Here is a 22,124-nt window from a genome sequence, read left to right on the forward strand (position 1 = left end):
TATTATTTTGTAACAATCTTGAAAAATGAACAATATTAAGCACTTCCACCTGCAGTTCCACAGACTCTCCTGTGGGTGGAGCTCTCACTCCTTTGCCTGCTTGTCATTTTGCTGTCAAAGAATGAATGTGTACAGCTAGCCGGCTGGTAGCTTTGGCAATGTTGTTATTATCAGAATGATATCGCAGCGGGACAGCGGAGAACTTGCTCGGTTTTATACTGTCACAGACCCTAAGAAGCACCAGAAAGGCTATACTGTGTACAAAGTCACCGCAAGGGTAAGTAGAGAAAGAGAGAGAAGGGGATGGGGACTCTTTGACAGCTAGGCTAATGCTAGGTGTTGTTAGCTGTTTAGCTTGAGCTAAGCTAACAGTGGTAACCTCTTGGTGATTAGCTGACAGTGGAAGCAGCCTCTATGAACACCGCAGATGTAGCCAACAGACATATTAAGACCTGCTTATGTTTTAAAATATGGGTTTCTGCTCCTTGTGGGATGTCTGTAGCTGCTAACGTTACACTAGCAATATGAACCAGAATAACTGAATCCGTCCTGTACCGTGTTAACTGATAGATAGCTGACTAGTTTACGACAGGCGATTGCTATTCAAAACACATAACAATAACGAAGATAGCTTGTTCATATTGTCATTATTGTTTGAGGCACGTTTAAATGCATTGAAATAAGTGATTGACGTCCTTAAGCTGTCATAGTCTCAACATTATTAACATAAACTAAGTAAACTGTAGTTGTTTTGGGTATCTGGGCTATCATTTGTAAGAACAGCCCACCCATACTCGTAACCTAAAGCAATTCATAGATCATGTGATGGTAATTGAGGAAGTTGCTTCCCTGTGCAAATGAGTGTCATGTCCCTCAATTCATCTCTACTTGCACTTTTGGTTTGTGTGTGTGTGTCTGTGTGCTGTGATTTTACTTATGTATGGGCATAGACCCTGTTAAATAACTTAAAACTTCTGGACAGGATGAGTTTCTTTTTGGCTCCGCCTGCCTGCCACCCTGCTTGTTATGAATGTTGGTGATGTCTCCCTCTTACACTCAAGACTCCCATCACTCGCTTTATAATGCACTCATTGTCACACTCAGAGCTGTGTCCCTGCTCATGCTTTTCACAGCCCCACAAGAAGGTCTTTGCAGCAAAATCAGCAGCACTCACAGCTTTGCACTGTACTTGAAGGTAGGAGTTGCTCACATGGAAGTTTGTAAAGATTTCTTCTCCCACTTCCACACAGATAATCTCCAGGAAGAACCCAGAGGATGTCCAAGAGGTAGGACATGAAGCCATTATTTTATAGACTTTCCAAGACCAGTGTAATGTCACATTGCACTATTTGTAGTTTTATTAGCTCATATTTTATCATTTATAATAATATATGTTCGGCTCAGTTCCTCACAGATTAGAATTTTTAGCGCAAAGCTTCATTTAACTGTAGATGTAAGGGGAATTGTTGCATTGCTTATTTGCATGTGTTCATGATGAAATGTTTCTATTCTAAGGTATTTGAAGGCTTTTTTCACATTGTAAGTTCACTGTCTATATATATTTATACACTCCAGATCTTTAAAGTATTCCCCTTTATGATGGTGTGACTATATATAAAATATAGAAGAAAACACACATACAGTACATATCTTTATTTGACACACACACACAAACTCACAGAGGAATGCAGTCTTGCCTAGAAGCAGCGCTAATGAATCAGGCATGATGTCTATTACTGTCTGAGAAAGACAAGAGAGAAGCATACCTCCACTGCTGAACAGGATTCCTGTTTGCAAGTGGTGTTCAGCCTAGTTTGCCTCACACCAGCCGCCAAGACTTGTATTTCAACTTTAGGCATTTAACCTTTGTGTAAAGACCTTTTTGTTTTACCATGTTTGTGTTAGGATGTTGTGATTTGTATTTATAATTTTACTGCACAAGATGGTGGTGAAAAAAGTTAATGAAAAAAATGTTTTAACGTTGCAGCAGCACAGGAGCATAGCTGATTCATTTTGTTTTCATAACATAGAGTGGTTTAAATTAATTTTTAAAATGTTTGTAGTCTTGTTTAACACAACATAAGAATTGTCCTATATATATCTCTCTCCTCTCCCTATTTTTGTAGATAACGGTGTGGAAAAGATACAGTGATTTCCGGAAACTTCATCAAAACCTCTGGCAGCTGCACAGGAATGTATGTAGCCAGTCAGAGCTGTTTCCTCCCTTTGCCAAGGCCAAAGTCTTCGGTAAGGAATTTAATTTAAAGAGCACATTGCAGTAAACCTGCAAGATCATTTTAATCTGTATACTGCACTTGTATACAACTAATTTTATTGCATTACAATAATAAAGAATGGGGGTTTTGGGTTTAGATCTTGGAAACTACATATTTGTTCACTTTCTATTTCACGACACAGATGTGCTCTGTTTGGTGGAAATTTATGGTTTTGGTTTAGGTGATTGTTTAAAGACCAAAAGTCAGTTATATTATATTTATGTGTATGTTAACTGATGAAAGTAAAACTGTAGTAGTCAGAAGCTTTGCTCTAGGACAGTAACTTGAAAAGTAGGGATTACCTTGCCCCCTTGAGACAGCTCTGTGCACTGCTTCTACCAGCATCATCTGCTCTCACTTGACATTTGTTTAAGTTCTGTATTACTGTGTATGTGAGCCCATGTGTGTCTTTGTATCCATGTCTGTATGTGTAGGTCGTTTTGATGACTCAGTGATTGAGGAAAGGCGACAGTGCTCTGAGGATCTCCTACAGTTCTCTGCCAATATCCCTGCTCTCTACAGTAGTCAGCACATCCAAGATTTCTTCAAGGTAGATGAACACACAAACACATAAACACATACACAATCTGTAGACAAACTATGACTGGAAGGTTTTTTTAATTGTTTCCCAGGGAGGCGAGGTCCACGACAGCTCAGAGCTCATTGGACCTGCTGAGCCCTTTTCTGACTTCCTGGCAGACAGCTTGTCAGACTGTAGTTCTGATGGTAGGCGACATACAATTATTCCTCCTCAAAATCATTATTCCTCTTAATTTATTATCACTGTTAATTCGAACATGTTCAGAGATGTGTGGACATTTTTTTCAGTTCAAAGAGACATCAGCGGTGCAGATGATTTGACTATCACATCAGAGTATGGAGGTAGAGTAGTCTGAATCAGTTAGATTTCCTATTTTTTTCTTCATATATAGAGCTTGCTGTTAAGTGTGCATGTAATTATATGTCTGTATTAACAGTAACATTCTCTTCCCCCCAGGCCCGTCCAGTGACAGCGATCTGACCTCCCTGGCTGTGGACACAGACTCTTTGGCAGAGCTGGATGATGGCATGGCCTCAGGCCGCACCTCCCCAAACCAGCCACAGGGGGGAGCCACCAACATTAGCAGCAGCTACAGCCCTCGCTTGCCCTCCCTGCATGATCGACGCACCCCATCCCCTGCCGCAGCTTCTGCCTCCTCAGCCCCTAACCCAGAGGTCAGCTGGCCTGGCCGGACGCCACTCTTCTCTGGCAGTCTGAGGAAAGCCAAGGAACTGAAATCAGATTACCTAGACAAAGCCAGTGAGCTCATCACTTTGGCTGTAGAGAAGGAGAAAGTACAGGACTACCAGGCAGCTTTTTCCTGCTACCGTAGTGGAGTGGACCTGCTGCTGCAAGGAGTGCAAGGTCAGTTTGCTCGAGAGCTGCTTACTCTTTCAGTGGTGTCCATAAGAACGCTATTTAAGACCAAGAATAAAATACATACTTTGTTATTCTTTTTTTAGTTAGTATTATTATATTTTTTTAGCTAACCCACATAACTGACCTAAAGTTCAAAGAAAGAAGGGATAGTTATTCAAGTGCAGACGCATTATTGTTAAAACAGTATACAGGAGTTCTTCAGCTCTTTATATCTTCAAACTGAATTTGAATTACTTCAATAGAAATGTGCAGCAGTGACACAACTTTTTTGCAAAACAATTACAGTTTCTGGCACTGTAGGCCAGAGTTTAATGAAAAAGTCTCTGGAGCAGCACTTAAATTCATGACCAACAGTTATTTTACAGAGTAAGCTTATGTAGTGGATCCTTCCTGCCTAGTGAACATCCACTTCTTTCACACTTCATGTGTCAATTTTGTAATGAAAGTTTGTGGTCTCCAAGTCCAGATTCTCAAAGATGATGAAGCTCCCATGATAGCCGATGGTGATATCATACAACAGTTTTCATAAAGTAATATTCCACGTAGCTAAGAAGCACAATAATCTTCCAGCCCTGACCTCGCAAAGTGTGGAGAGGAAAACCTAAAAGACACCCCTTTTCTTTGGGGGTTCATTAGCTTGTTACAAAAATAACCTACCATTTTGTCAGTTAATATAATTCTAGTACAGAAACGTTCAACCCTGCTCTATTAAAACTGCTCCATAAACAAAAACTGTTGATCTCATTCACCCCTTTTTCAGGTGAACCCAGTTCCACGCGGCGAGAGGCGGTGAAGAAGAAGACTGCAGAGTACCTGATGCGTGCAGAGCAGATATCCAGTCAGCATCTGAGAATCGACATGGGTCAAGGGTCAACACAAACAGTGGTGAGTGGGAGGGAAATATTACTGGCCCATGTGCATCTATGTTAGATTATGCCAGTGTGTTTTATATGCATGAATCCACAAGTGTCCTCAAGCCACTTAAAACAGTGTATCAGAGTGGTTGGGTTTATTACAGGGGACAGCATCAGTGCACCTATCAGGAGATTGCTCGGCCTTACTGAAGATACAGATAATATCTTTGCCTTTTGCTTTTACACAACTTTGTTAGATAACCTACAATCTTGTCTCTAACAATTTTAATTTATTGTACATCTTGTTCTTAATAAACTTGCTCTCAAGACTACCGTATCAGTCATTGCAAGAGAGGGTCAAGATGCCTAATGAGTATGACATAAATGCATACCATAATTGCACTGTGAAATCTTTTTTGTTTGTTTGTTTGTTTGTTTGTTTGATTTTTCAAGGCAGTGGGGGCACAGTGCTGCCCCTCCACCAGCAGAGGAGGGCAGCAGAGTCCATCTGAGGAGTTGAGAACTTTCAGGGTGTTGGGAGTCATAGATAAGGTTGGTCTTATAAAAGTCTTTCAACTTTCAGCCAAACTTTGTGATTTGACTTTTCCCAGTCAATAATCACAGTCAACAATTTATACCCCCTGAGACAGCGAGTAAAGGACATGAAAAGAAAAATAAATGGATCACAATGTTAAGATCAGTAATCAGTGTTGTATGTGGCTTTGTAATGACATTCTTGTGGCTCAGCGTGCTATACTGCAATGATAATGGAAGGACCGAATGGAGAATAAATTTGATTTTATACCAGAATTATCTTCTTTCATATTATTGTTATATGGAAGGAGATCATTCTTATGGTGAAAACAAAACAATAACTGCGGCTTAACAAAATTAGGCCCAATTACACTTGGGTCCTGTGATTGCAGACATTTATCTATTTATTCATTGCCCCAACAGAATATGTGTGGATTGTATCCATCTTCAAATTTCTCCTCCTGGTGTCCTTTCCTTCTTCGAGCATCTCTTTTATCTGAAGTGATAAAACGTAATAGATTTACTGGATGGTATAGTAAGGGCTGAGTGTGTGTATGTTTAGCGCCAGTTATGACTACCACAAGGTCAGTTCAGGTTGCTGGTCCTCTCAACCAGCTGCCGAAGCAACTTCACCACTCAGCCATGAAATGACTTGGCAAGCAGCTCAGAGAGCGGCACACAACATTGAATCAATGATGCTCGTCCTACACACACACACACACACACACACACACACACACACACACATACATACACACACATACACACAAAACCCTAAGGAAAATGTTGACACAATACCAACATGTGTTACTCTACAGAGGTGCACGGAAAATCCACAATATGTTAAAAACAAAGTAGACAGACAACAAAAAAAAAACCCAAAACTGTCATGAGCGGAAAGTAAGCTATCCAGAAATGTCCCAGCTTTTCCTCTCCTCTTTCTCCTCCTCCTCCTCCTTTCACTTTTAATGGGGACAGAGGGGACAGATGGAGAGAGCTCCTCACCCTACTACCCCCCCCCTGCCCCTCCTCTCCGCTTCCCCCCTTCCCTGATGTTTGTGTCTTAATTATATTAGTGCCCTGGCTAGCACAGCCACTCTGTTTACTCACAGCTCCATTCATATCCATTTAGCCTGCACCTGTTTGGTCCCAGCCAGGGTCACATGGAGAGAACGCACCCACAAAACATACGCATGCACCACACCGTACACAAACACACACACACACACACACACACACACACCCACAAACACTGGGTCACACACATATGCTCAAGCTCCCCCCTGAGACGGTGATGGAGCACGAGAGCAATGGAGATGTCAGAGAGAAAAGGAGGGCTAAAAGAGGAAGGAAATAAAAATGTTAGGAAGAAGAGGAGAGAAGGGGAGAAAGTAAAAGGAAGTGACATAGGAGATTTAGCTCCTTTTTTGTTAGAATATTGGTACAGATGGAAGGAAAGTCAGGATTTAGAGTTGGTGCTGGTAGCCATTAATGTGAGATATTTTTCAAGTAAAACATCTGCTCCCAAATTGAAAAATGTTGACGCACAGAAAAGAAACTTGTGCATCTGAAAATATGAACATACATTTGAATGACCAGCCCTTCGTCTTGCATATTTTATATATCCTTATTTCTAAAGATATGTAATTTTGTATTCTGTCACCACTACACAGCTTTTAATTTTTTGTTTTGGCTATGTCACTTAATTGTCAATTATTCATTGAAATTATTTGATTAATCAAATAATATGTGAAATATATGTATATCTCGGTGTGGTAGTTTGTGAAAAAAATAAAGAATTAAATGATTATTGAAATAGTTGGGGATTAGATTTCTATCCATCGGCTATTCTATTTCAGCTCCGCTTTTGGTTAATATAGCATACAAACATCTATAAACTCCATTTAGTGTTTTGTGGCTGGGATTGGGTTTGGTTAACACAGCAGGGTCTGATGTGTTAATGCCAGTTTTCCACTATTATTTAGTCACCTACATTTATCTTACAGAGACCCTTGTGTGGGCCCTGACCCAGTCACTGAAAACACTGCTCTGGAGGACATAACTACTATATCATCTTAGACTGTGTATGTTTGATCCTACCTTGCAATTAATGGCACTCTTCCATCACAGGTTCTTTTGGTCATGGACAAGAGAACTCAAGAGACGTTCATCCTGAAAGTAAGTGTAGTCTGCGTGCATGCGTGTGTGTGCGTGTGTGTGTAAATCCTGCATCCTCGTCGTCCTGACTGTAAGTGTTAGTGTGAAGTGTGCCAGAAGCCCCTCTGTGTGACCGGTGTAATTGATTCTAATGGGCCTGTCCCTGTCAGCTCCTCTGCTCTCAGGTGTGAGACGTGTGCCAGACGCCAACGCACAGCGCGGGCACAGATGACTACACACACGGGCGCACACATTACAAGCATATCTACACACACGCTGCCAATGTGAACTTTACGTGTAGCACTGATGGATTTGTGTGGCTCTTTTAAAGTCACGCGCTGTATGTGGCTTGATGAATCCAGTGACTTTGGGTTGCCATGGGGCATAGCTGGCAACTCGTTAATGGGAGGTTTCTCCTTTGCCACATTCTCTTCCTCTTTTTTTTCTGCACCTTATTCTTTTTACAACCTAAATGCTCACCTTCCTCTTCCTCCTGTCACCTTCCTCTTCCTCCTGCCATCCATGCCCTCCTCATTTGGGTTAATTTTCCTTTTCTCCTCTTGTCCTTAAATGCACTTACTCTCACTTTAATTACTCACCGCCTCACCTCTTCTCCTTTTCCCTGCAGGGTCTGAGGAAGAGCAGTGACTGTGGGAGGACTAAGAGGACCATCATGCCTCACTCTGTGCCCCACATGGTGCAGCTGAAGAAGTTCATTGTCTCTGAAGACACTGTGTTCCTTTTGCTGCAGTATGCTGAAGGTAAGACACACATCTCATTTTTCCCTCCTTTGTCTTTTTTACCTCCCAACTGTCCTTTCCCCTCCTTCACCTGCTCCCTCTTTCTCTCTTCTCCCATCCCCTCCTCTGCCCTTGTTCTAGACAGATGTTTGATAGAGATGGGTGTGTGTCACAGGTCATTATTCTGAATACCAGGTGGCGCCATGCTTTATTAGCTATGCCAACACCTGGGCCTCCTTAAATCCCACTCACTCTAGGTTGTGTGTGTAGCTCATGTGTGTGGGTGAGTGCGTACAATGAAATGCAGGCATATTTTTTGATGCCCTGTAACCTATTCAATCTGGTGTACTCCATTACCACCGTGCACTAATATTAGTGGACAATATTGAATATCATACGGGGCTGTACGACATGATCTAATAAAGCTAATCAAATGCAAGAAAAGACACAGATTAACGACAGTTGCATCCCAGCACTGTGTTCCAAAAAACCAAGGCTTGATCCTTATTCTTCTATAAGATGCTGTTCTTAAACATAGTAGCTGATGGGTTTAATGAGAATAGACAGGCAGATGCAGAGAGGCAGTGACCTGAGTGACATTGGACAAAACAACATGTGGATGGTTTTACTTTCTAAACCATCGAGCTGCCCTGCTATCATTATCATCACTGTGAACTCCCTATCCATTCTCATCACACACAACAGATGCTGGCTTCCAATTGCTTTCACAGCTCTCTGTGTGTGCGTGTCTCTGTGTGTGTCTGTGTAGGCACATATAAGAGAGAGACAAGTTAGAATAGAATTTAGGAACTTAAAACACACATTCAGTAGCAATTGTTTTTGTTTACCTTTGTTACTCATTCATAAGTGTAAACTGATAAAGCATTTTTTCCCAAATAATCTCTGTATCTAAGAAGTCCCAAAAACCAATGTCTGTTTTGCTCAAGTGCTTTTTACATTTCCACCATTTGCATTTTCCAGAAGAACCATGAATATTAGGTAAACTATTATATTAGATGGAATGATAGCTGAGAGTGACTTTTTCTTTTTTTATATGGTGTCTTCAGATGCATTTGCATGAAGCCCATCCTTGCCATGGGCTTCATAGCAGGTTAATTTGGCCCTGTTTCCCCTGTAGCATGTAACTGCACTGAAATACTTTAAGTGGAGTAGTCTAGACATCTACTATATATAACTTTATTAAAACATCAACATGCCATCCCTAACCCAGTGTAGCTACTATTGGCACCCAGTGATTGCCTACTGTATAAATTAATGCTTTTATTTGACCAGTGTTGCTACCCCCAGAGCAGCCACTTTTTGGAGACAGATACTATGACCCAAGAACTAAATACTGATTTAGTTAAAACAGTTGGATTTGTGATGTTCCTAAAAAAAAAAAGACAAACAAAGAAAAATGTAATTACCCAGATATACCTTGGTTTTCTTTTTCTAGGTTTTGTCCTTCCTTTCCTTCTCTGTTTACCTACATAGTTAAATGTACTCTTCTTTATATTTTTCTAATGCTGTGTTCCTTCATCTTCAGGTGGAAAGTTGTGGTCTCACATTGGAAAGTACCTACGCACTTCCAGCCCAGAGGAGAGCTTTGATATTCCTTTCATCCAAAAGAGCCACACAACAGCTGTACACTCGCCACAAAACACTGTACCACAACGCGATATAGATTCAGCCAGTTCTGGCTCAGGGCCTGCTACTGGTTCTGATCCTGTCTCAGGGCTGCAGAATGAAGGGAAGGACCTCATCAAGTCCTCTCATAAAAGCATTCTCCCTACCAGGATTATCAAAAAAATTGGAGCCCAATCAGACTCTGGAGCCACCTCTGAGGAAGAGTGCACCAACAGTTATTTAACACTGTGCAATGAGTACGAACAAGAGAAAGTAGAACCAGATACACTAGAAGAAGAGGAAGAGAAGAGCGAACAAGAAATGTTGTCACTGGAAGTGCCCATTACTTCCTCACGTAGCCGCTCCCTACTCAGCAACGACAGCCTCTCTTCACCTATCAGCTCTCAGGAACTTGGCTTTTTCACCGAATCTTCAGACAAAAGTGGCCCCAACCATGAAAACGAGCAATGCTTTGGCACAGGACAGGACCGAAGCGAAGTCTTTAGTCCTTTGCCCTCGCCTGCTGTGCCTCTGTCTTTGGATCAGTCCAAACACACGCCAATGGAGTTTTTTCGAATAGACAGCAAAGACAGTGCAAGCGAGGTGACCTGCCTTGACTTGGGAACCTCACATAAACAGGTCCCCCTCTTTTCTACTTCTGACCTGGGCTCAGATGTCACTGAGGATCTTCCAGAGCTGGCTCAGGAGGTCAAGGGCCACAGTTCTGAGCTTTGGGGGTTAGATTGTAGTGATAAAGGTTCCAATGAATCAGTGCCAGTCATTTCATTCAAAGAGGCAGTAGTCGAAGATGAGGGTCACCCCCCAGACCTTTTGGTCAACCTGCCTGCAATGAGTGGGACTGTAGACTATTTACAGGAGGAATTAGAGACTTCAGGGGTGAGTGTGGGTCTCGAGGCCACAGCCTCTCCTCAAAAGTTCATCCAGCCCGATGTTCTGCAGCTTCACAGCCAGCCGGAGGATGAAGAGCAGCAGCCACTAGAGCAGGAGCATTCGTCTTTGTGTACAGTCTCTGATACTTGTGATACCAGTGCTGCATCTTCCTCTTGTTTGACTTCACTGTGGGGCGACTACAGCTTGGCTTATGGACAAAAGGCCTCTGAGAAGATGGGGGTTGATCCTTTATGTGAAAATAATGACCTCTTGCTTGATGCATGCATTCCAGTTACTGACTCTGTTAGTGAGAAACTAGAAACCAGCACAGGTGTAAACACAACCACAGACGTGGTTCCGAACCCCAGTGGGAACAGTGAAGGTTCAATCCCAGCCACAAACTGCACTGACACGTGTGCGGTGGTTCAGAGCTTATTAGATCTTGATGGTGAATCATCAAGAATTATTAGTAATACAGGTGGCAGCGCATTTGATAAAGAAGTATCGCGGCTGTTTGCAGAGCTGGACGAGCTGTCGTTGGCTGCATCCCAAGCTCGTATCCCGGAGGCGTTTGTACGATGCTGGGCCGTAGAGATGTTGACAGCCCTGGATTTTCTGCACCAAGAGGGCATCATCTGTCGAGACCTCAACCCCAACAACATCCTGCTCGACCACCAAGGTTAGAAAACCTTTTCTCTTCTCTTTTCTTGTGTTTTTTCTTAATGTTATAGACAATAATTTGTATAAAAGTTGAATGGACTGAGAACATGCAAACCTCTGCAAACAACTACTGAGCTTCTTTTAAAGACGAACAACGGCTAGACAGCTAAATGTTAAATGGTTACACTGTACTAAGCAAGAAACTTGGAAACTTGGGGCTAATCTTCTGATGGCTAGTGAACAAACTGAACTTCCCACAACTGAAAAAAACACAAGAATGATTAATTCTGCCAATTTATTTGCACTGAACAGAGGCTGCAGCAGAAACAATAACTTTGCGACTGTTAGGTTGTCTGTTGAGATTTTAACCAGGGGTATTTCAAACATAAATTGTTCAGAAAGGATCTAATGAAAATTCTTTTTTTCTAATTCATTTGTTGACATATGCTCATATTTCTCTTACACTAAACATTACACATATACTATGTGGATGTCACATTTGTTAACCAAATGCCTTTTCCAAGATATGAAGTTAACATCTCTGCTTATTGCACTCTTGAAGCTGGTTCCAGTCTTAAAACAGGATTTTCTTTGTCAAACCATGATCTAATCTATTTACCAAAATGAAGGCTCTTCCAGAAGAGAAAATGTTGTTTTACCAGGAGGTCACAGATTCCCCCTCAACTTCTTCTTTTGTGGTCCTACAATCATCTCTCTCCACCTCGTTATCAACAAGCGTCTAATTAGCTGAGTGGCTGTTTTCGTCTCCCTGGTGGTAATTATTGTTCTAAAGGGCCCATCAACGGAGTAGTGTGGTGCATCAGTCTGGCTAGCCCAGGCTAATGGCCACGGCTACCTAATGACACCATTAGTTCTAATGATAGTGTTAACGGGTAGCCGCTAAACAGGAGTAATCGCTGAGGCTGTGTGCTTGAAAAGCTTGCGGAGGGTTGCATAAAGGAACGGAGAAAGGAAGTGCTCCAAAGGTGAGCAAACAGTTTGAAAAGTAGAAAGTCAGAGTGACACTTGACCATGTGACTGATGAGAGGCTGAATGTAAAAAGACACACTTAAACTTTGAGCTGAATACTTTTCATTTCTTTCTCCTCAGGTCATGTTCAGCTTACTTATTTCTGTAGCTGGAGTGATGTGGAGGAATCATTTGACAAAGAGGCCTTTGCCAACATGTACTGTGCACCAGGTGAGACATGCATCCCTTTTCCTCTCTCCACTCATTCTACACGTCTTCATTTCATAATCTGTGTTTGTCAGTTAGTAGGTTTGTGTACGGTGAATTCTGTGTAGGCATGTAGGGCCATAAGTAAGCCACACATAAACCTCACAAACACCAATGTGCAATAAATCAACTTGTGCAATATTACTGTGAATATGACTTTTGTATGACAGAGTTCCCTTTAGTATGACTGAGTATGTATGTGTATGGTTGCGTGTGTAGCATGTATTTTATACAGCCAAACATGAATAAACTATCCAAGTGAACATAAATGATTTGTTCATTTTTACTTTTAATTGACAGAAATCTTTATGCAGGGGTGCTCTTTCCTTTCTGTTCTATAGTTTTGTTGCTGTTTTTAGATTAAAGAAAGCATATGTAAAAGACACACAAAGTATGCACCATGGCAGTGTTTAATTTATGTTGGATGAATTGGTTAATAGCTGCAGGATAAACTGGAAATAAACTGTTCTTTCAATGTCTTGCAGTCAGTTTTGAGAAGCTGGATCTTGTTGTAGTTCTCTAATTGTCCTGTAGAGTGTGCTGCTGTGCAACAGTGAAGCAATGGTATGGTAACCCTGTGTGTTGCCCCCAGCAGGCTTGTGGCAGCTCTGGCATGCTGTTTAAAAGCTGCCTAAAACAAACTGCTGCTAGACTACAACACCATGTCCCTACTTAGCACTTCTGTGTGTGGAGGGTGTGTGTATGTGTGTACACATAAACACGCACACACATTTGACATCTATGGGTGGATACCTTTTGCAATATGCTCCTGCTTTAAGTGTATGGATTCACACTCTGTTGGGTAACTAATGTGTGATGTGTTTAATTACATCTTTCTTAACTATGCAGGATTAAAAGAAAAACGTTAGCTGAAAACACTATATGTACTCTGAGACGTACACAATGACCCTCACACCCATTCACCCTCCCACGCACTTATGTTAAGCTATTCTCTCATATTCATCTGCGCTCTCTCAAGCCAGGAAGGTCACTTCAGATTTAAATCCTCCTTGTGTCTAGAATGTACAGTATGCCACTATTGTAATAAATCTGAAAGCAAAAAACTGCTCTATCTAATATCCAAAGTGTGCGTTTTTATTCCCTTAGCAACAGTGTGTTTAAAAGCCTACTAATGGAAATAAAAGCACATAGACATATGTTTCAGTGGCCAGCAGGAGATGACCTAAAGACAGAGGAGTAAAGCTCAGCACAAGGACCTGTATGCATAATGCAGCTTAAAAAGTGCTACACCTAGACATATTTCCACTTAAGTAATTGTGTAATTAATGTTACTGTTATTACAATGAGGGATTTTTATACAAGTGAAAATGTGGGGATAGGTTTGGCAGGGAGCTTGAAAATATATTAAATATATATATATTTTAAAATCTGGATTTTGACAAAATGTACAGTTAACTTTTAGTTTGTTATTACACCACATATTTTATGTTGCAACACATTTTCATTATCAGGATCATCTAGAAATGTATTTTTCATAAGTCAATTCAAATGTATGTCTTCAGATTTCCACGTTTACCAAAAGCATTCAATTTACTGTAAAATGATAGGGAGGGAGGGAGGGAAATTGGTCAAGAGGCCATGAGTGTGTTTTCATTTGATAACAGACTTAAGTGTTTAATCTATCATCAAAATTGTCTTGAAGTATTTAATTGTACATTGGTAAATTTACTTTAATGATTGCAAATTTTGATGTAGTTTAGTTTGATGACTAATATGGAAAAAATAGTTTGGACTCAGTGTCCGGGGGATGATGAGTGCGGTTGGAAAAAAGAAACGCAGGTGTAATCAAATGAATAGGAATGCACAACATCTTTCTCTTAACACAGTAAACATTATTAGAGGAAGAGAGGTAATGTAATGTTAGAGGGAATGTGTGAATCACATTTATTTCGTGTCCACATTCAGCTCACTCAAATCTTGACATGAACAGAGATGATTCAAGAACTTTTTATATAAATAAAATATGAATAAAAATAAAAATATGAATGTCAGCTCTTTAGTGAACTCAAGTGGGGGTAAAACTGACCTCAGCACAAGTGTGAAAGGTCTTGTTAGTTAAATGAGTGTTGAGCTCATGTGGATCAATGAATGAAATACATATTACCAGCCAGCAGGGGGTGTGTTATGCTGCTGTTGAGCGAAAAGACCACTTAACTGTCCTATTCAAACAACTTAGTCTCTTTTTCTTGTCCATCTTTTTCAGTTCACCTTTTCATTGTTATTGTTAAAGTTGGATATAATCATATTACAAAGAAATGAGTTCTGTTCTGTTTTGCTCACTTGTATTTACTCCATACTTCCTGACCCCTACAGCTGGTGCATACATATATCTGATGTATGTGCTTGTTAACACACACACACAAACGCAGAGGTTAGTGCGTGTGTGTCTCTCCTGCCCTTTTTATGTATTGCTGTTTATCCAGACAGGGTCAGCTCTAGCGATGGCTTCATTCCTGATGACAGATTTATGACTGTTTGCCAGAAAGCTAGCAGGGGGCCTGCTGTGACCGTATGTGCGTTTGTGTGTGCATGTGTGTGTGTGTAAGAAGGAGGGAAACATGTTTTCAAAGCGCACACATTCACACCCAAAAAACACGGGAGTGGACTCGGAAAAATACAGCAGCAGGGTATTAATCTGTTTATTCTGCACTTCTGCTTATTTACTTTCTCACCGTTTTGTCATCACTGATAAACATCAGATGGCAAATGTTTTGTTTCCTAGTAAGAAAAAAAATAAGCTGCTGATTGACAGGGTGGCAAACCTAATTTGAGCTGAAATGGGAATTGTTTATTGTTCTGTTTAAAGGGAACAAGGCCAAAACCGATTGTCTTCAGTGTTTAAGAAAAGGGAAATTCAGTATTCTTCCCCTCTGAGGTAACAAGTCAGTTACTGAGGACTCTGATGATACACGCTTTTGTTTTCAGTTTTTTTTCCTGTGTACCTGCTTAGCCACAGTGTGATCAAATGGAAGATAAACCTTACTTCCCCTTTTGGCACTGAGCTGTCATCTCAGTATTTTAAATAGCTCTTCAAGTAAGAAATTATACCATGAAAGCAATTCTGCTGCATGATTTGAATATGTTTTACTCTTTCCTCATAGTGAAGATGGGTCTTTGTTTATTTGGTTAAATCAACAATTTGCAGCAGTTAAACTGAGCTACTGCAGCTCGTAAGACACACTCTCATAGTCTTGGAACATCACATTGTACACCAATCCCTCCTTAGTTCCTACCTGCGTACTTTTAACTTCCTCTTTCAACAATGACTATCGGTTAAGTTTTTAGGGAAGTCGGTCTAAGAGGAGAAGAGAGAAAGTTCCTTATGGCCCCCAGGAGAGAGGAGATGGAGTGTGATTAAGATACAAAGCAGGAGGGAACTGCATTGTTTAGGGGAAAGGGAAGAAGAAGAGACCACGAGGTGAACACGCTGTATTGTTGTACCTCTTCAGTATTCTTTGTTTTCTTAGATTTCTCATGATACCTTTGAAAAGTGTTCAAGAAGTGAAAATGTCAGGTTGAAGTTTTATAGTAATTGTGTGCTCTCAAAGATCACATAGTGCACTTTGTAATAGTGGGGTTTGAATGACCCATGGCCTGTGGATGTGGTTAATTCCCCTTCCCATCCTCTTTCTCTCTATCTCCCTTTCTCCCTGCCTCACTCTGACAGAGCGGTAAGTGTAGCCAGCTCCACTGTACTCTCCCTGCAGCTCCTTAGACATTAATCCATTGTGATGACATCGACCTTGCTCTGAGACGTGTGCGTGTATGTGTGTGTGCGTGTGTGTCCAGTATCTCCCCTCCGGCTCATAACTACGCAGGTATCACTAGTCCGTTCAATGACGATCTTCTCTCCTTGACTGTCAAAACAGTAGTCCTGGGGAGCCCTGAAGACTGGCTGCTCAGTTGGCTGTGTGTATGTGATTGTGTGTCTGTGCATATGTGTGTGTGTGTGTATTTGTACAAAATGTGCAAGTAGTATCATAGCCCGCTCTAACCTTGGCTGCAAGAGAGCCACACAGGCCCCTGGAGTTACCGGCAGCCTCCAGGAGATGAGGGGTCTTTGTCTTTTATGCTCCCCCAGCTGAGGAGCCTGGTCTCTGGGCACACACAGCCATGACCCTGGGTCCCGGCCCTGTGGGTGACCGGGACCCCTCCCTCTGGAGAGAGCAGAGCAGAGGGAAGCTGAGCAGCACAAGAGGCCATCTGGTACCCAGCGGAGTAGCACACACACACACACACACACACTTTTGACTTTAGCAGATGAGTATCTCTTGTGGTTTCTATGTCTTACACACACACACAAGCACACAGTAGAGTCCCAACAGTCGAGCTTTCTGTCTCACTGCTTGTGTGCCCAACTGACTCGCATTGCTGCCATGGAGTAGACTTAAAGTGGACAGTTGTAAGTGGAAAAGTTCACCCTGAGAAGCTTCTGTAGTTTGTACATGTTTGTAGAAGCAAAGCATTTGTGTATATCCCTAATTTAAGACTAAGCAGAAGTCCAACAAGAGAGAATTTATTCAGAAGAGGAAGAAACAGTAAATGATGTCAGTGTAAATGCTCATGTTTAAATATTGTAAAAAAAAAACTGTATTGTCAAGAAATCAGGCTGTCAAGAAATAACATTTAAGGTAGACAAGTCAGAAGACTAGATTATTTCATGGAGCTAAAAATAAGTGCAGCAATGAGGAAAACTGAACAAAAATGTTATATAATTTGCTCTTGTGTTTCTGCTTTATATTTCTTGGTGTGTGTGTGTGTGTGTGTGTGTGTGTGTGTGTTGTGTGAGTGTGTGTATTTGCGTTTGAGGTCAGGTCATGCAGATGGTGTGAAGTTGCAGCACAGACGGTTTCCTCAATTTAACTGCTTTTTTATTATGCAAATCACCCCTTTATGAGACACACACTTGTTTGTGTGTGTGTGACTGTGTCCACGTTTTCGCACTCAGTTTCGTATCAGTTCAGTTAAATATGAAGTAATCTAAAGATGACATAGAGAAACTATTTTGGGAGTTTTAAAGCAAGATGGGTTAAAGGATGAAGTCATGTGAGGGATATGAAACATTTAGCAAGTAATCTTAAGATTATAACATATTTTTATTTGATTATTTTCTTATTTTACATCAGTAAATTGTTGTTGCCTGTTCTCCCTCAATACAATCTATTTTGCTGCATGTTAATAAATCGATTCATCTTGTGTCTTCCTCTCATTTTGCTCTTGTTTCAGAGGTTGGAGGCATCAGTGAGGAGACAGCTGCGTGTGATTGGTGGAGTTTGGGCGCCATCCTGTTTGAGCTTCTGACAGGCATGGTGAGTCAAAAAGTATTAAAAAAATGTGTCTTTGTTGCAAAGGTGTTGTGGGATGTCTGTAGGTGTCTTGGCTTTCAACTCTCTCACACTCTTTATGGTCTTGCCAGATCGTGTGTGATTCTGCGCGTGTGCCTGTATGTGTTTGAGCCAGCAGAGTTTGTTGCTTTTGGTGTGTTGTGTACAACGCACGCATGTGTGTGAGGTGCGTCTTGGCTGCCGTCTCTTACTCTGGTTCTCGGGGAGTGCCAGGGGTGTCGGTGTGACTTTCTCCCCCAGCCTGAGCTCCATCTGCTGGGCCAGGGGGTCAGCTCTCCCCGGGCCTCTTTGCTGGCTCCTGGAGCAGCGCCGGGCTTGGAGCACGCTGACCTCAGATGGGCATGGAAGGTGAAGTCCAGGGCAGCTCTCGAAGGTGCCACAACTCAGCTAGTCCCGGGTATGGGCTGTCTGAGGGACCATCTTTTAAGACAGGCTTGGGAGGAGGGGGAGCCTTTGTTTGGAAGACAACAGATATATATCCAGCTGCTACACAAGTCTGGATACACTTTCCCATTCTGTTGAGTGACATCGTGTGTTATCTATACTAATTACAACTTCATGCTGTCTTGAAGAACAAATACACACACAGTAGCACGCACAGACACCCTGTGCAGGTGCAGTTCAATTTGTTATTGTCGATTAAATTTGAATAAATTCTAACTGATTGCCAGGAGGCATATTTTCATATCAGCCATCAGTAGTACCCATCAATGGCCTAAACATGGGTCGGGGTGTTAGGTTGGTGTTATTATGTTGAACAATACACACCCACTTACCTGGGGAAAAAAACTCACACAGATGTCTCCTTTGATGATTATGTCTGGGTACGGCCCTGGCAAGGATACACACACACATACAGCGGCACACATAGTGTCTCTTGATCCTTGCAGGATAAGATCTTGCCTGGAGCAGTCTTGACTGCAGCTAGGAACCCAGCCAGATCTCCTGCAGCACGTATCAGCAGAGAGAGAGCGAGAGGCAACCGACCTAACTGATGGAAACACAAACACACAGTTCAGGCCTTTCACTTCCTGCACACGTTCTGTTCTAGCATTTTCAGATTGTCGGTGTAGATGCGCTTAAAGATGTGCTCTTACAACATACACTGATTACAGTCATTATTGTCAATTATTTTGACAATAGTGCTATATTCTGTGGTTATAAAAGCACTTACAGGTCTTGTGCTCCCTTTCTCTCACTTCTGAGATTATTTTGTACATTTTTATTTTTTTTACGAGTGCAACAATCCTTTGTTAACTGAGATGGCAGTTTGATCTGGCCAGATTTTAATTTAAAAAAACTGCTGAACGGTTGGCCCTTCCAGTAAACTTGCTCTGTATTCATGAACAAATAAACTATGTTTTTTCCATGTCATTTATTCTGTGACACTAACTCTTGTCTGACACACACGGCAGTTCCAAGAAAGAGCAACACTAGCGAAATCATGTCCTTGTTATAGTTGCTGTGATCAGTGTTGTTTCAGGTACTCTGACTCTTTGGTCTCCTCCTATTTGTCCATTCCCGGCACTTTCACACTGACCTAGGCTCTGCGGGTGTCAGTATATCTGTCCCCTCAGCTCTCAGACTGTCAGGTTTTCTGTGTTTGGATTGATGGTTATCTCTTCTTTCCACCCCCTCCTTCCCTCTCCACAGTCTCTGCTCCATTGCCATCCAGCGGGAATCGGTCGCCACACGGCTCTCAACATCCCTGAGTCTGTTTCAGAGGAGGCCAGATCACTGCTGGAGCAGGTGAGAGTCTAGTGTACTACTGATGTTTTCAGCCTTTGCATGTAATTAATTTAATCGAGTGACCCACCCAAAAAGTTGTTTCTGTATTTATTCAATTCCTTACAAAAGTTGAATGCTGTTGAAAGGGGAAATTGGAGAAAATGTGAATATGTTGACTGGTAACATAAACAGAGAATGTGTATGTATACCATTAATGACTTGCATCATGCTAATATCTTCAAGCTAATTGCAAAGCCTCAAAACTGGTAATCTTTAGATGTGTATTAATGTGGTTGGCCTGGACTTATCTGCTTCTAATGCAACACAAATCTGCCATGATTTAAATGTGTTTGTGCTTTGCTGTGAGGGATTGGATATATAAATACTATAGTATCCCTAATAACTTAAATAGTAATAATAATAATTTGATGAGTTTCAATCCATATAAAGTGCACATGCTAATGCTATATTCTGCAGCTGTCTTTATGCTGTAACAAAAAAAGATAACATATAGGTTTTGTGGTGCTGTTAAGCTTCTTAGTTCCCACGCCCCTGTACTGTAAATGTTTCTTCTTTGTCTCACTGGCTAAGAAAGGCTTTTATGTCATTTTTACATGTTGAATTGAAACTTCTTTTCTCATGTTATTCTGTGCAGTTGCTCCAGTACAACCCAATGGAGAGACTGGGGGCAGGAGTAGCAGGTGCAGATGATATCAAATCCCACCCCTTCTTTGCCAGAGTGGACTGGCCCAAGTAGATGCTGCGCTGCGCGGGACTGTGGAAACCAGAGCAACACGCTGGGGAAACAGACAGAACACAAACAGATCTAAAGTAAATCCACTTCTGTGCTCAGATGTATGTATATCTGCACAGATCTCCCATTTTGTGTGTGGCCATTGGATTTTTTTTATTTTTAATTAAGTTTGCCAACCAGCAGTATTACTTTCCTTGTAAATTGCTTCTTTCTTTATCTTATAGAAGACTTGATGTGTCAATTTCTTGGTGCAGGGAACACTTATCATGTTTGGTGCAATAATTTATACAGTAAATGCTTGTATGAGTGATGATCCACTACAACATTGTGTTTTTTGACTTTTACACTTCTCAAATAGTAGCTTTAAGCCAAAATGACACGACTGAAATTAATAGGTGAAATTTTTCTGTGTTTTATCCACATTTATGAAATAATGTGTTTCACCCATTCATACTGATACAGGCTTAAATCACCTTTGCTTTAGACCCATGTGCAATACGCTCATTTTGTTGCCATCTAAAACACTATCATTGCTCACACAGGTTGGCTGATGACTCTGCCAACAGCGCCCATTGAGATTAATGGAAGTGAGACGGGTTGAGCTTTTTATTTGATGCTAGGGTTGTGTTGCTACGATCTGGACAATTTCTCATTTGTAACAGCATTATTAATAACAGCAAGAGAGATGGACACTATGCAAGGTGAACGAACAAAATATGATGAGGCAGTAGACGAGTATTGTTGTGGAGTGAAGTATTTAATTATATTAAAATTATGGCTGGGAATAGAGCCAGTTTAATGTACAGCATAGGCATTCTCCCTGGGCCCAAAATACATCTTTGAAACTAGCCCTTTTTATGAATTATTTTATATTATGAATATCAGAGGAAACTCTGCACCAAACAACACTGCATTTTGTGCTTGCCAGAATATCATTTATGTAATATATTTAATACAATGGAGAAAATAAATTAAATAAGTAGTGTCTTGTCTTGTAAATACCCCTTTAAAGGACATAGTGCTGAGTGAATGGTATGCACAGGTGTCAAAGCTTCGATTACGTCTGTCAGGCATTTACTGCCTCATCAATCAAATCCTTTTTATTTGATTGTGTATGTTTTATATTTGAGCAACACATCCGCTAACTTGCCACACAGATCTTAAATGCTGATTTTATAATATCTATACTGACTAAAATGTATGGTAACATTTTCATGGTTACATTACATGCCATTTATCACTTCTACTTATATATCAAACGCAGCTTAATACATTTCTCTAACAGTACACAGATAATCACTCCACTGCACTGCACTATAATACATGTTGACTGACAGATACCTTAAATTACAAGGTCCATATTCTACCTATTAACCCTTTTTATCAGACACAAATCAAAGTGAGATCAGATTTTTTTTTCCCTGTTTCTATTAAAAGTTCACTCTTCTCTGTATGTCAGTGCACTCTGGAAAACAATAAAAGCACCTGGATGAGCACATTAACAACTTTGATGTTTCCCTTTTTTTTGGATTTCATACAAGGAGCTGCAAGTGTGTCGTGCTTTTTCTGAGGCCTCAGCCCCTCTGTTATCAGCAGGACTGATGATACTCCTAGAAAGCCGCTGTCACTCCTGCTGAGTGTCACCCTGACCGTAATATGAGCTGGCGCAAAGGCATGCAAATGCATACACATAGCACACTAAATCCTCAGCACTCATTGATAGAAACGGGGCCCTTTGGGATTCAGTTATGGTACCGCCAGCTTTCAAAAAATGTTGATAATTTGAAGATGCATTTGAGAAATGTGATTCAGCCCTTAAGTTTTCCATTAGGCAGCATTGTGTACCTGGATGTACACTCTCAATGTGTATTTACTGTACAGT

The 22,124-nt window shown here is 41.2% G+C and overlaps 1 protein-coding gene across 2 annotated transcripts; it reads left to right on the top strand.

Moving 5' to 3' along the window:
* Positions 1-130: 130 nt before the first annotated feature.
* Positions 131-21,718, top strand: rps6kc1 (ribosomal protein S6 kinase polypeptide 1). 2 transcript variants are annotated; one of them, XM_053337136.1, is made up of 16 exons: positions 131-277; positions 1,251-1,286; positions 2,127-2,247; positions 2,711-2,826; positions 2,909-3,002; positions 3,105-3,158; positions 3,274-3,681; positions 4,457-4,581; positions 5,004-5,102; positions 7,215-7,262; positions 7,870-8,002; positions 9,528-11,177; positions 12,269-12,358; positions 17,642-17,724; positions 19,414-19,509; positions 20,144-21,718. In XM_053337136.1, exons 1-16 carry the CDS (start codon positions 176-178, stop codon positions 20,243-20,245), a joined length of 3,357 nt encoding a protein of 1,118 aa, XP_053193111.1. In that variant the 5' UTR covers positions 131-175; the 3' UTR covers positions 20,246-21,718. The 2 variants fall into 2 exon arrangements, 1 of the variants encoding a protein (XP_053193111.1); XR_008323302.1 differs by lacking the exon at positions 20,144-21,718 and having other exon boundaries at positions 17,642-18,108; positions 19,414-19,503.
* The last annotated feature ends 406 nt before the right edge of the window (positions 21,719-22,124 follow it).

This window comes from Scomber japonicus, chromosome 17 (genome assembly GCF_027409825.1).
Source record: "Scomber japonicus isolate fScoJap1 chromosome 17, fScoJap1.pri, whole genome shotgun sequence".
NCBI lineage: Eukaryota > Metazoa > Chordata > Actinopteri > Scombriformes > Scombridae > Scomber > Scomber japonicus.

What these genes read in the sequence shown, in the direction of transcription:
- rps6kc1 (XM_053337136.1), top strand. Translation starts at nt 176, where the DNA reads ATGATATCGCAGCGGGACAGCGGAGAACTTGCTCGGTTTTATACTGTC. An exon ending in AAGGGTCAACACAAACAGTG is followed by an intron (nt 4,582 to 5,003) that starts GTGAGTGGGAGG and finishes TGATTTTTCAAG; the next exon opens with GCAGTGGGGGCACAGTGCTG. An exon ending in CAACATGTACTGTGCACCAG is followed by an intron (nt 12,359 to 17,641) that starts GTGAGACATGCA and finishes CTCTTGTTTCAG; the next exon opens with AGGTTGGAGGCATCAGTGAG.